The sequence below is a fragment of the Callospermophilus lateralis genome, chromosome 9, assembly GCF_048772815.1.
Source record: "Callospermophilus lateralis isolate mCalLat2 chromosome 9, mCalLat2.hap1, whole genome shotgun sequence".
NCBI lineage: Eukaryota > Metazoa > Chordata > Mammalia > Rodentia > Sciuridae > Callospermophilus > Callospermophilus lateralis.
In genome coordinates this window covers 5,982,433-5,996,597 of record NC_135313.1, presented here as the reverse complement: position 1 = coordinate 5,996,597, position 14,165 = coordinate 5,982,433, and the positions used below count along the sequence as shown (strand labels likewise).

General features: G+C 53.7%; 1 protein-coding gene across 1 annotated transcript; it reads right to left on the bottom strand.

Moving 5' to 3' along the window:
• Positions 1-291: 291 nt before the first annotated feature.
• Positions 292-13,802, bottom strand: Hjurp (Holliday junction recognition protein). The gene is made up of 8 exons (XM_077110272.1): positions 13,707-13,802; positions 13,524-13,590; positions 11,009-11,064; positions 8,561-8,660; positions 6,438-6,502; positions 5,253-5,345; positions 4,057-4,135; positions 292-2,296 (listed from the first exon to the last, which is right to left on the bottom strand). The coding sequence occupies exons 1-8, from the start codon at positions 13,800-13,802 to the stop codon at positions 738-740; spliced, it is 2,115 nt and encodes a 704-aa protein (XP_076966387.1). The 3' UTR covers positions 292-737.
• Positions 13,803-14,165: the final 363 nt, after the last annotated feature.

Below are 14,165 nucleotides of genomic sequence, written 5' to 3'. Positions count from 1 at the left end.
TGTAGACACAGCCTCACCTTGCCTGTCCAAGCTACCATCAAACCCAGAGCCCAACTCAGCCCACATCTGTCGGCCAGTGGGGACAAGTGACCGCAGTCACTCAGGTGAGCCATGCCACCTGGAGCCCACCTGAGGACACATGGATCCCACTGAAGACCTGGCACTTCGTCACGCTGGCCCGTCCACCCCACCCGCTCCCTGACCCACGATGGGGAAAGAAAAGGGTACAGCGGGGGCCAGCTGTGGCTGAGGGGCCCAGAGCGCGAGCAGAGCCCAGAGCCGGGAGCCAGGAGGGCAGGCATGGGAACCTGGAGGCTGCTGGCCCTCCGAGGAGTTGGGAAGGGGACAGGGGTCACCATTCCCAGATCAGTTTCACCTTCCTACAATTGTTTTCTGAGTGTCGACACAGACAGATGAACAGACCGGACAGACAGCAGCAGTGAGGGCATTCCGGTGAAGACACAGGACCCGCTTCCTTCCAAACACTTCCAGCTCCATCTTGAAACCTCTCCCACACAAACACATCCTTGCTATCAATGCCGACTTTAGAGGAAGCAGACGGTCTGGGAGACAGCACCTGGAAAACCCACTCACAGTCCTGCAGGGACCGGTCAGGAGGAGCGGCCAGGGTCGGGATGCTCCGTGGCACCTGGCGTGCCGTGGCTTCGCTCCTCTGCACCGCAGAGGAAAAGTACCTGCTGGCAGGAACTGCACCCCACAGGTGGAAGAGCTCCTCCTTACCAGCTGGCCTGTGGGGGGCCACCCTGCTCCCCTGGTCTGGGGTCGGCTTCATCCACCTCTGAGGAATCCTGGAAACTGGCCCGGTGTCCACGCGCCTGGGGGTCTGACAGCCTGTGTCTTTTTGCAGGGAACTGAGGGTCCCTCCTGGTACCATGAGCAGAGTGAGCAGATGGACGAGCCTCAGCTGCAGGTGAGCCCTGTGGACTTCGCATGTGCCACTGCGGTGACGGTGACAGCTTCTGGAAGAGAGAGTCTCGATTTGACTTTCTGAAGAGCTCTTGGGTTTGGCTCTGAACTCCTACATCAGCTTTATCTGGAGACACTCCAAGCGGGGCAGGTGCCTTTGCCTGCAGTGCCTGTCGAGGCGACCTCTGGCAATACTCCTGATGAAGCTGGTCAAAGTTTTCTTTAATTTCATTGTAGCGATTTCTCTCACAGGCCAGAGGTTCTACCCTAGGTACTGAAATAGCTTGGCGGGGTGACCATGCCCTTCTGAATGTTCCAGAACTGTGTCCCTGAAGGAGGCCAGATGTCGGCCAAGAGTGGCCGCGGCTCTTGGGAAAAGATGGAGAGGCGCCGCTCTCTGGTGGGCCTCTACCTACTTCCACACATCTTTTGCTCAGGTTTTCAAAGGCCTCACTTAGCCCCTTTGGTTTTGCTTTGCTGAGAGGCAAACTCCGCCTGAGGGTTTTTAAGCCCCCGAGGCCACGTGGGCTCACAGAACCACCTCTGTACACGTCCATGGCCCAGGAGCCCGAAAAGCCATCTGGGGAAGCTCGCTTCCCAACACTTGGGCAACATTCTTGATGAAGCTTGTTAAATTTGATTTCAATCTCCCTGTGTCGATTATCTGCTGGGCTGGGCAACATTTTTGGTCTAGAAACCATTTTTACAGGAGAAATCAACCACTTTAGCATCCTAAGTCTATTTTCCTGGTCAGGATAATGCACTGTGTTGAGGTCCAAAGTCAAGGAAGAATGCTTCCAGGGTGTCACCTGAAGTTCCTTCCAACGTGGATCTAATTTAAGGCTCTGGGCTTTGTTTCCTGCAAGAAAAGCTCTGTCCAGTTTTGAAGATGGCTCATGCTGGGCGACATGCAGTAAGTTCTTACAGTCTCTTAGGGGTCCTGTCTCTTGCCTGGGCTCTGAGCAGGGTGCAGGCCTCTCCCGGGAGCCCCTCCGGGAACACCGAGCCCTGGCACTGTGCCGCTCGCTCACCAGCACCCTGCCCCTGCGCACGTGCCTCCTCCTGGAGCTCCAGCTCTGGACGATGAAGGTCTTGGTGGAGATGATGCTTGAGGGCTTTGTGCTCAGCAGCCGGCTCATGGAGTGCAGCATACCCGCGTACAAGTCGCTGATCGTCACATCGTAGATGTCATCCGCCTCGAAGGACTGGCTGCTCACGCAGCTGCTGGTCCCTAGCAGTGACAGACTGTCATTTCTAGATGCTGTGGCCAGGTCTGCTGGGCAAGGACCCAACGGATCCAGCTCTCTGGGGGAGGGAGTCAGCTCCATAGGGTCACCAGGGCTCTCTGCAGAGATACTTCCACAGGGTCCTGGGGAAGAAGAAGAGTCAAGGGTGTCAGTGTTCAAAGCCACCCCACATTCAGGGCATGGAGCTCAAGGGCGGACCATGACCACGTTTTCAAAATGATACAAAAAACTACAAAGGATTAGAACCAGCTTCTCAGATTTCTTTTTAGCTCCTAAATCCATTTCTGCTCTCCACCCCACCCTCAGGAGTTCTCTCCCCTCAGGCTATTTCGGAGATGGTTGCCTTTTTGAAAGTGTATTAGAAACCAGAAACCAGAAACCAGAAAATACAAGTCTACCCACGGGGACCTGGGGAACCGAGTAAGGCCCCTGCACTCGCTGCTTTACACAGCTTTGCTTTCACGTTGTGTGAAAGGTTTATTTGAAAAATAAAATTGAACTTATGAAAATGAGGAAAACCCTACAAATAGAAACAGAAAAAAATAGAAGCTGTGCACCAAGCTGGTGGTGGGATGGGAAACAAAGATCCAAGTGGGCACAGCACCCTGAGCGCTTCCCTTGGGGGACACTGTCCAAGGGCCAAGAGAGCTGGCTGCGGCTGCCACCATCCTGAGGCTAGTTGGTACTGGATGAGAGAACACATTATGGGGCTGGAGGTGACCAGGAGAGAGGGGAAGCAGCCTCAGGGTGAAGGCGATGGAGCTCAAAACGGATGGGATGTGACAGAGGGCTGGTGAGCCAGGAAGGGTGCAGGCGGGGCTGTGTGAGCATCAGGGGAAGTAAGGGCTCCAGCGTGGACTTAAAAGGTGGCTGTGCTTCTGATTCTAGGAGCAATAATTAAAAAAAAAAAAAAAAAAAAAGGAACGGGACGGGGAGCCAGCTGTCTGTTAGAGAATACCAGACAGAGGCCAGAGGCCGTCACTGAATGGCAGGGCTGGAAGAGGTCCACCGTTCCCAGCACCTCAGGTGGTCCCCCTACTGGACGCCCAAACCACCAGTGAACGGTCTTAGGGAAAAGGCTCCTGGGCCATCCCAAAGGCTCACCTGCTGGGGACCCAAGGAGAAGTGCAGTGAGAAGTCCTTCACTAAAGGACCAGATAAGAAGTCACCAGCAACGGAGAGGCGGACGGAATGTCTGAGAGGACACAGCATCACGCGCTTGTACTTAGGCCAGGAGGCTTACCGTGAGGACAACCACGAGGCGGCAACAGACAGGTCTAGAGGGAGGGACGTCGGGACTGTTTAAGACAGGCCACACATGAGAGATGAGGGGGCAACACGAAGACCAGGAGCCGCTCTGGCCTGCACGCGACAGCCAGACCCGTGGGCGAGGCCAGTGGGCTCTCCACTGTGGGCCACGGAAGACTGTGGAGGACGTCACTGGCTCGTCGGTGAACTGCCCTTGTCACGCCATGTTTCTGTCATGTGCTACTCACTGTGATCATGGAGAACCCTCTGTGCTCCGGAGACAGGGAGCCCTGAGGGACGATACACACGGACCTGCACGTGTGTAGTGTGTGCGCATGCGTGTGTGGAGGGCACTGAGGCAGGCCGTGCAGTGCGGAAGGATGCTCACCGTGCCCCTCCTGTGCTTCTGCAGATCCCAGGCTGCTCAACCCAGTCAAGAGGGTGCAGAGCTGGGAGCAGCCACCAGGCCACATGTGCTCAGGGAATGAGGTCATCTGAAAAGATCTTAATTCCCATGAGGTGCAGGTATCTGAGCTCCTGCTGACGGAACGTGCTGGCAGTGAGCAACGCGTCCCACCTGAGTGGTGCTGAGCTGAGCTGCCCCAGGGCTACAGGGTTTCTATGTCACACTTACCGGGGCCAGGCGTGGCAGGAGAGGCCAGGGAAGGCACGGGAGTCCTGGGTGTGTCTGATGTGCCTCTCTTATCTGTGCCCTGAAATCAAAGCTGATGATTACAAGAGAGCCACCGGGTACTGAGGCCCCAGGTGCTGTCCCCGACAAGAGAGCAAAGGCACGTCAGGAGTAACCCTGCATCCATCAGGCAGCACAAGCAAGTGAGCCTGTGGGCTCTGGGCAGGAGGGAGGAGTGTCCCAGAGGACCTGGGACTCTGCCCTCAGGCCAGCCACCCTCGCCTGCCAGGAACTCCTGCCTGGGGATCTGCCGGCTTCTCTTCACTCGCCATTCCTGTGGACGGTCGGAATGTCTGGGGACCAGAGGGACGGTGGGCAGAGCTCAATCGCCCTGGGCCCAATTCCAGTCCCTGCCTCTAATCAGCACAGCACCAAGAGGACGACACCCGCTGGGCCATGTGGGGGACAGGGTGTTACGCCTGTATCACTAGGCCAGGGCCCCTGTCACCACACAGCGACAGGTGAAGCTGAGGCCTCTGCAGGCGCGCTGTTCTCCACTGAGCACCGCGCACTCCGGTGGTACTAGAGCATCCTCCACTTTCTGAAGGATCTGATGCAACACGGGGAGCTAAAGAGGTGGCGCCCTTAGGCAAACCTCCACCTGAGCTTAGGCTCTTCTTCCAAGTGGAACTGAGAAGCGGCCACCCTGGAGCAGCACTGCACCATCCTGGTTTGGGGCTGGAAGGCTGCCCGCCTCTTATCCCGCCAAAGAGCCCCCCCGTACTGCCTCACTCCAACATGACCTCAGACCAGGCAGGATAGGTTGAGGACGAGAGGATGCCGCTCACCTTGCTGCTGATCCCAACCCCAGTCACACCAGTGAGTGAGGTGGAGGTCCTTGGAGAGTCCCACCCCTGGCTTCACTAGGTTTGTGGGTTGCCCCAGGACGGGGTGCGGGGGAGGGGATGGAGTCCACCCTCTAACCCTGCAAGTTCCCCTGATGGTGCTGCCGAGGGGCTTCCTAGTGTTAATTCAGAGCACAGACACAGTATCATGGGAACAGAAGGGTCTGGAAATCATCATGCACAACACTCTTCACAAGCTCTGTGTAAAGTACACAAAAACTCCTCAATGTACCTACTTCACACACACACACACACACACACACACACACACACACACACACACAGAGACAGTACCTCAAAACACCCTGCGTCTTGAAGCAGTGCATCCACCTGGGTCAGATATTTCCTTCTTAACTCATTTTCCAGAGGGCTCCAAGGCACTGAAGGCTGATTATAAAGAGAAGTCAGTACCCTAAGAGCTGCTGGGCACTGCTGTCATGAATTCTGGAGCAAACTAATGAGCTCGTTAATGCAGACCTCTAAATGAAGCTATTCAGAGTCAGCCTGTGCCTCCTGCTGTTAGCAGCGCAAAGTGGCCAGGCCCCTCTGAAAAACTGCTGGGCCCTGGGCTTAACTACCAAAAATAAAGTAAAAAGACCCAGAACATAAAAGCTGGGAGGTGTTTATGGCAGCTTTACTAGAAGAGAAAACACCTTAAGGCAACCTGAACATTCCTGGAAGGCTCAGGACTCCACTATCAGGAACTGACAGCTGAGGGCTGACAAGAGAGGCCCAGGATCCAGCTCAGGACCTCTCCACACCTGGTGCAGCCCAACTGGGGTCTCAAGACAGATGGGAAGGACCACAGGGAAGGCTGCACCCAGGGTCTGTCCAGGGGCCATGCCTGCTACAGACTTGGGAAGTTCCCGGGGTCACTGCCACCCCTGCCCCAAAGGAGGTTTAGAGGGAAGCAGGTGCAGTTGTCTCACATCTGGCAGCATGTGACACAGGGGACACAGGGGCCAGGAGGGGTACAGGGCAGACTAGCTGCCCCTCCAGAGAGGCAGGAAGGAAAGAGCCAGGCCACACGGAGGAGACAGCTCTGTGCCCTTGGGGCACTCAGGGCCAGGAACACACAGGAGCCTTTCTCTTCAGGCTAGCTCCAGCCACCTGACTGTGTGACCTGTGACTAAACGGGCTCAAGGGCTGACCCGGAACCCGACTCACAATGTCTCTTAGTTAGTCAAGGCACTCAGCATGCCATGAACCACACTGGTGACAGTTCTAGCTGCAGAGAGAAAGTCCCCAAATTCTTTACCACTGTCTAAGTTCAGAGGTCAGTCCAGAACGGAGCCACACTGGCTGTCAAGTGCCAGGCTGAGGAGACCCAAAGAGAGAACCAAGACCTACGAGGTGGCAGTGGTAAGAATGCACCCAGAGGACTGGGGGAACACTGCCCAGGGCCAGCTGGGTCTGCCTGCCCGAGATGAGAGTGCACCCGAAGCCCCCCACCGCCACCCATCCCGAGGCGGCCCTTACCACCAAGGCCTGGGCCGGGGGACTGCCCGGGTCCAACCCTGCTCTGGCATCGCTGCCTCCTGGATCTAAAAGTGGAAAAGGAATCGCAATCAGGATTCTTGGGAAGCCTGTCCATCCCTCTCAGGATGCTTCGTAACACTCTGAGTGTATTCTAGCACCAGAGGCTCCAGTGGCCTCTGATTGACAGCTGTGACCCTGCCCAGCACTGTCCCATGGAGCTCCTATGATGATGGAGGGGTCTCCACCTGCTGTTCAGTCAGCTGCAAGCCACACCAGGCTACTGAACAGTGGGTAGCAGGACTGAGAATGGACTTTAAGATTTTTTTTTTGTGGGGGGGGGGGTACCAGGGATTGAACTCAAGGGCATTCGACCATTCGATACCACTGAGCCACACCCCCAGCCCTATTTTGTATTTATTTAGAGACAGGGTCTCACTGAGCTGCTTAGTGCCTCCATTATTGCTGAGGCTGGCTCTGAACTCACAATCCTCCTGCCTCAGCCTCCCAAGCTGCTGGGATTACAGGTGTGAACCACCATGCCCGGCCTGATTTTAAACTTCATTAGAATTTGATCTAACACTAGTTAACGACACTCAAGACCAAAATCTCCATTAGTTTTGTAATTTGACTTTGAAAACCCAGTTTTCCCTTTAGTGGCTCAGCACAGATCACTGAGTGTCCACTGGGGGCAAGGTTCCAGGGAAGGGCTGGGTGAGGGGTTGGAGCTCTGGAAGGACCAGTGTTGGAGGGAGAGACAAGAGTTAGAAACATTCCAGGGCTGTAAGGAGGAGACCAAGCATAAAGCTGAGCTGCAATGGGGGTCAGCAGGGAGGATGTGGTGTAGGCAGGACAGGTAGGACTTCAGGTCTCACTCTGGATCCTAGCCTCTTCCCACAGCACAGTGGGAAGCCACCACAGTGCTTCAGACAGAAGTGGCTTGACCAGAATTCCTTGCATATCCAGGGTGGAGGAGCCCAGAAGGGGACAGGAGCTGGTGCGAAGGGCCGGGGGTGGGGGGTGAGGCAGTGGGCCTGAGAGAGGACAGGAGGTGACAGACCCAGGACAGCCTTGGACTTGAGGAAAGAGGGGGAGGCTGAGAAGAGGACCCTGGATTCTGGCTCATGCTGGAGGGGGAGGAAGGTGGACCTTGGAGGGCAGGTCTGCTGCGCTGTGGAAGTGCCAACGTGGACAGGACGTGTTTATGGAGAGAGGTCCCCAGCAGTAAAATGCACCGGAAGGGGTCTGGGCTGGGGGCAAAGCCAGGCCTGACAAGTGCACAGGGGCTTCAGACCAACCCTGAGAAAGGGCACCCTGAAGGGCCAGCAGGTAAGCCAGCAGCAGGCCAGAGGACATGCAGGAGCGAACTGAAGAGCAGTGTGCAGAGGCCAAGGCCAGAACTTTCCAAATCTTCACATGCTGCGGGGGGAACAGGTACAAGGTGGGCCCAGCAACAGGCGGCCTAGAAGCCCTCCCAGAGGGAGGCTGCGGAGATGGAGCCCAAGCCAGAGGGCACCAGGTGAGGCATGCTCAGGTGTGGGACCAGGGAGGGTAAGGTGCACCTCCTGGAATTGGGTTGTAAAGGGACTGAGGGAGGGAGGTGGCCAGGCAGGGACAGGGCAGTGGAGAGTCACAGGCATGTTCCACATGTGGAAGGCGAAATCTGACCACCCTTAAATGTGGACGGGGCATGTAGCCCAGAGGGCAGGCTGAAGGTAGGAGAAAAGAGCGGGGCAGGGCTGGGTCCAGGCAGTGAGATGGCCTGGGGAAGACTGACAGTTGACAGAAGCAAATGTTCACGACCATCTTGATCTTAGGTCTTGTCAAATCCTGATGTAATATATCTTAGACTGGGGCAGGGGGGGTGTTCATTTATATAAGAAATATCTGAGTGTTTTCTGTGCCGGGCACCATGGATATATAAGGACAGGGCCTACCCTCCAGGGACTTCAGAAGGACATGACAGGGCACTTCAAGATGACCTTAGTTTTTAAAATACCCCTTAGGAAACCGCACCCCCTCGCCCCCCACCCCCCGCCACAAAAGAACTTTACCCTTGAACTCCTGTGACAGAGACACAGGTTGGCCAGCTCCTCCCAGCTCCTTTCCTAAGGGGTGGCACTCACCGGCTCCCAGGACTAGGGTGCACAAAGGCACAGGCTCGTCACCTCGGGCTGCGGCATACCCAGGGTCTTCTATCCTGTCTTCTGGCTTCCCACGGGGGTACTAGTGGTACAAAAGTCAGCAGAGACAAGCTTACTTGAGCAATGGCACATCTGAAAGTCACCGTGAAGTGACAAACCTGCATCTGTTCTTGAACACAGGGAGCAGGCGCTCCTCAGGCTTCTTACACCTTTGCTTCATCAAGGGCCTAGAGTCTCCCAAAGGCAGGGGAGGACCCCTGCTGGAAAGCAGCCCGCCTTCTTCCTCAGCTAGCCCCAGGGCTGCTATAAGTCCCCTCGAGGGGGAGGTTAGCTCTGTCCTGGAACGACCCGGTCCCAGCCCACACAGGGTTCCACAGGGACTGCAGCAAACAAAAAGCCGAAGTGAAACAGAACAAAACTGTCACCTGGTCAATGGGGAGAATCCAGAAACGGTGGTGGCCCACGTTCTCAGTAAATGCCCAGAAGTGGTTTTAGGACCTTTACAATGTGGTGTAGCGTTGAGGTCCTGTGTGCATCCTACAAATCCCCTGTGCCTGGAGCTGGTCTAAACTTAAGCTCCTAACCAGGGGTTCAGGCCACAGGTGATCAGCTGGTCACCCTCCTGGGGAGGTGTTCCTGCCCTCTGGAGCCTGTTCTATACCAATGACATCAGCCAGTTCTCACCAGTGAAACGTGAGCATTCGACATATTAGACTGGCTAAAATATTTCAGGAATTCCCATGGGGAGCACTGTCCCTGTAGGAATGGTCCTCAGCCACCTCTGTGGGTCCAGGGGACGTGAGGATCTTGTGAGCACTGCACAGCAACTGAACGCACTTCTGGACACCACTGCCTTTGCCTCCCAGTGACATCTCACACAGGTGGGACTTGGTGTAGTTTTCAGAGCTAGGTTTTGTGGCTGCCTGGGTCTAAAGGGTAGTAAAACTAGTTTGGGAAGCAGCCGGCCCTCACCAATCCCTGCTTGGCAGCATTGGCATCTACAGAGAGAACCCAAGCCTTAGGTTATGCTCAAACTGGCTCAGGGAGATGCACAGTCTCCAGGGACCGTGGGAGCAGCATGAGCATTTGGTTTTGGGGGAGAAGTTTAAGGTGGATTTGGGCACAGTCACCAACATCTAGTGAGGCTGTGGGGTCCACGCTATAATCACAGCTATGCCCACTTCTCTAAGCTCAGCAATTCTTTGGGTCCCAGGCAGGGGTCCTCCTGCATTTTAAGCAAAAGCCTAAATATTCAGATAAGCAATTTGCTACCAGGACCATCCAGCACTGATCTGATTAAGTGGGTGCCTCTGTATGTATGTATAATTTAAAGAGAACAGATCCTTTGACCTCCTAATCTCAAATGTGGGCATTGACTGAAAAAAAGGGGTGAGGGGACATCATACTGGGGAAATTAGGACCAGGATATTCCTCTTGGAACTACACAGCAGGAGTTTTATTAATAGAGCTCATTTTATTAATGGGGGCTCGTTCATATCATCCAAGCTGCCTCCCCTATAAAAGGGCTGAGAAGTTTATGCAGACATATAGCCAGCAAGGCCTCAAATATTCATATCGGTCTTTCAGAGAAAGCATACCAACCCTGACTGATAGAGAGTCAAGGGCAGGAGACAGTTACAAATGCTGGCTGAACTGCAGGACGGATGATGAAGACAGGGGTCCTCATGAAAGTGAGAGTAAAAACAATGTGTATTTATAAACATGTGTGCTACAGACAATTTACATTAAACTAAAATGGCATCAGCGACCACTGCAGCACAGAGATCAGACTAATTTTCAGCCGTTCTGTGTATTTTCATCATGTCTGTGACTAAAATTAATCAAAAAGGTGGTTTGATTTAAGAACCCCTGGACCCAGACGTATCCTCAGAACAGGAGGATGTGTTCATTCTTGGGTACATGGGTTCCCTGACCTGTGACCTTGAGGAGGAACGTGAGGTGTCTAAGAAGCACAATTAATGGAACACCAGACAACCTTGCAAAAGCTACTGGGGCAAAAGGCTCCCGGGGTCTCACAGGACGAAAGCAAACTCTCCGGGCACAGGAGAGATCACAGAGCCCCAGGGCTGCGGGGAAGGTGGCGGGCATGGAGCCTGCACACTCCCCTTCCTCTCATCTCTCCCTCCCCCAGAAGGGACTGGATTGGGTCTCTTCCATGAGGACCCAGCAAGTGAGTTCCAGGCTAGGATGGCACGGCCTGTGAGAGGGCACTGACATTGAGCTGGCCCAGCCTCTGCACCTGAGCCTGCAACTTCTGATGGGAAATGCAAGGCATAAAAAAGAGCTAGACATCACGTGGCTGCTCCTTGCCCGACAAGCAACGAAGAAATGCTTCTCAGTAAATCCTCAAAAGCAGAACGGAGCAGTGAGGCCAGGAATGTCAGTGGGGCCACCACTGACATTACCTACCTGGATTAGTCCTGCGCTTCCTTCCGCTATTAGTTTTCCTCCCCAAATTTTCAATCCTTTAGAGAAAAAAGAAAAATAACTGTTTAATCCTCAACACTGAATTTCTGCTCAACATGTTTTCATAGAAAGCCAGTGTCAGATACAAAAAGGATATGATATTAAAAGTGAGCCAGGATCCCAATAGTCCGTTGCTAGCCTTTAAGTTGAACAGACAGCTCTGTCTTAATAGAAACTTCCCCTACCTAATGGGCAGCAGTTCACTAAATCACACTACACTGTAAAGTTGAATGAAAACAGGAACATACATATGCCAGGTAGTGTCCTTATCCTTAAAATATACGTGTACTAAGGGCAATACATATACTGTATTTAGAGTAAGCACTTTTCTCTTCCTTTTTTTTTTTTTTGGTACTAGGGGTTGAACCCAGGGACACTTAACCACAGAGCCATATTCCCAGCCCTTTCTATTTTTATTTTGAGACAGGGTCTTGCCAAGTTGCTGAGGCTGGTCTCAAACTTGCCATCATTGTGCTTCAGCCTCCTGAGTTGCTGGGATTATAGGTATGTGCCACCATGCCTGGCAGCGTAAGCACTTTTTGAGAGCATTTCTACATAACTCAGAGTAAGTGCTTGTACCTACAAAGCAAGCCCATGCAAAGGGCCAACAATGAGTTCTGGCCTGCCACCTACCAACTTGGAGAATCTGGGCCATATACTCAAGGTCTCCCTAAACTTGCTGGGGGAAATTCAAATTAATAAGGAATGGTAGAAACTTGAGATAGTTGTTAATAATAGCAGCAAAAACTTACATAATGCTCACAATGCTTCAGGTTTATTCTAAATCCTTTTCAAGAATGCCATATTTACAATTCACAACTACTCACCCACACATAACTTGTACAGTTCTCCTGACATCTGTGGGACAGGGACTTACCACAGTCGTCGTACAGATAGATGTGGGCAAAGCAAAGTTCAAATACTAGTCCAGGCCACCTGCCCATGGAGCCAGAATGTGAACTCTGGGCAGCACTGATCCTGCACTCTTGACCACTAGGCCACAGGGCCTTTCCAGAGCAAAGTGATGCTTGCACACATGGGCTCAGAGTTATCAAGTTTCACACTTTGGTTAAGTGACACGGTACAAGTTACATAACCTTTCTGAACTGTATCCACATTTAATTGTGATGATTCCAACAGTGGTGCCTACCTTGCACAGTTGAGAATCAGTATGAGAGGCTTAGGGGAGCAGGGTATGGGGTAGTGATCAATACACTACCCCCTGCTGTCTTCGTCACAATAGGTGCCAGAGTTAGTTTTACTCTCCCCTTTGTGGTGCTGCCTTAAGCTGGCAATTCACATTACCATGCATTTAAGAAAAGGCCATGCCACTAATTATCTTATGAGAAGCACCAAGACAGGGACCCCGGGCCAGGAGCACGAGCCATGAGCTTGTAACACACAGATCTACTGAACTGGCACCCAGTACCTTGGCTGGTAGTGCCAGGAGCCTGTGGATTAGCCAGCTCTTTAGGTGGCGTCTACATGGTCAAGCATGCCTGTTCCCAAGGTGTTGGGGTGCTTTATCCACTGTTCTCCCCAAACTGACACCCAAAGTTCTCACTGGCAAAATCAGTGGCACTTAAGATACATACATTGTTTAAAACACTGCAGATGCTCCCTGTCCTTGCCATATGAAGACAGTGATGCCAACAAACAGACCCTTAGGTCATGTCCTGCCAGACCAGAAAGTAAAAGAAATTTGCTGCTGGAATATTTTAGTTTCTGCCCGGGTAAATTTTTCACTGAATGTGTGACTGGTTCAGCTAAAAAGGCAGAGAATGAGGATTTCTCTTGATTTAAGCAGCAGTTTTAAGAACCTTTTGTGCCTGTCTGTCTAGTGCTGGGCAGAATGTGATCTGAGATTTGCTTTCTTTAGTAGGTAAAAATGACTTGGTAATAAGGTCACATGGAAGCAACTGCCTTCATCTACTGCAGAAGCTCTCCAGTCACTTACCAAAGAGAATCCACTTAAGGCATTTTACAACATCTGCCTGTTCCAACACAGTGGTCAGAACCTTGAGGAGGATGTGACTACCCAAGTTAAACACTGACAACAACAGTTAATGAGTGTCACTAGTGCCCAGCGGTGCTCCAAGAGTCTCATAAGGGTTCTGCATAACTGCTACCACATCCATGAAGGGTAGGTGACTGTCATTATCCTTCCTCTCTTACAGATGAAGAGCCTGAGTCACTGAATGGCTAAGCTGAATTGCCAACCCAGGAAGGCAGGGGCATTTTGTAACCAGGTGGAATCTTTCTGTCTTCAGGAATTCTGCTTAGTTAGATAAGCAATCCTGTTGGCAGTACATAACATACACGTTCAAAGGAACGAGTAATGTTCCGGGCCCAATGGTGAACCGAGTCACTTTCCTACGAGGGCGGGGACAGCATTTTAAATGGCAGTCTGCACTGTTCATTCGCACACTCCACCGCAAACACTCAGGACGTTCCCTACCCTGGGGCGTCTGGTAGGTCAGCGTGGCCATCTGCACCAGTGGGTCGTCCTCGAAGGGCTGGTCATACTGCGGGGAGGAAGGGGCTTCGAGTCAGGTCCCCCGGCCGCACGGTCCGGACCCGGGAGAGGAGGTGCCAGCCCGCCCGCCCGCGCGCCCCTCCACCTCCCAGCGGCGGGGACCACCTTCTCTATCAGCTCCCGCATGCGCCTCTGGAAGCGGCGGCGGCTGTCCCTGAGCTTCTGCAGCAGCGCGTCTTCCTCCAGGCCCCGTCCCTCCATGGCGCACGCCGCTCGCCGCCACCAGCCGCGCGATGCCAGACCGCCCTGCGCGCCGCTCCCACCGGCCGCCCGGTCCCCGCCGCCTCTTGGGCTCCTATTGGCTGGCGCGGATGGACTGCGTTGATTGGTTCATTCGAAAGTGTTTGCACTACTTTCTCTTCGCCAATCCGCGGCCGAGCTTCAGGCCCCGCCCCGGGCGTTGCGTGGAGCGGAAAGAGAGAGGGTGGGGTGAGCTGCGGCCAGGCAGAGTAGTGGCGGCGTCTGTCCTTGGGTGCTGTTGTCGCCTGTGCGCTCCGAGGTAGCCCGACCTGATCTGTTCCTTTCCCTCACTCCCTCGGGAGCGCGGCTGCAGGACACTCCTTT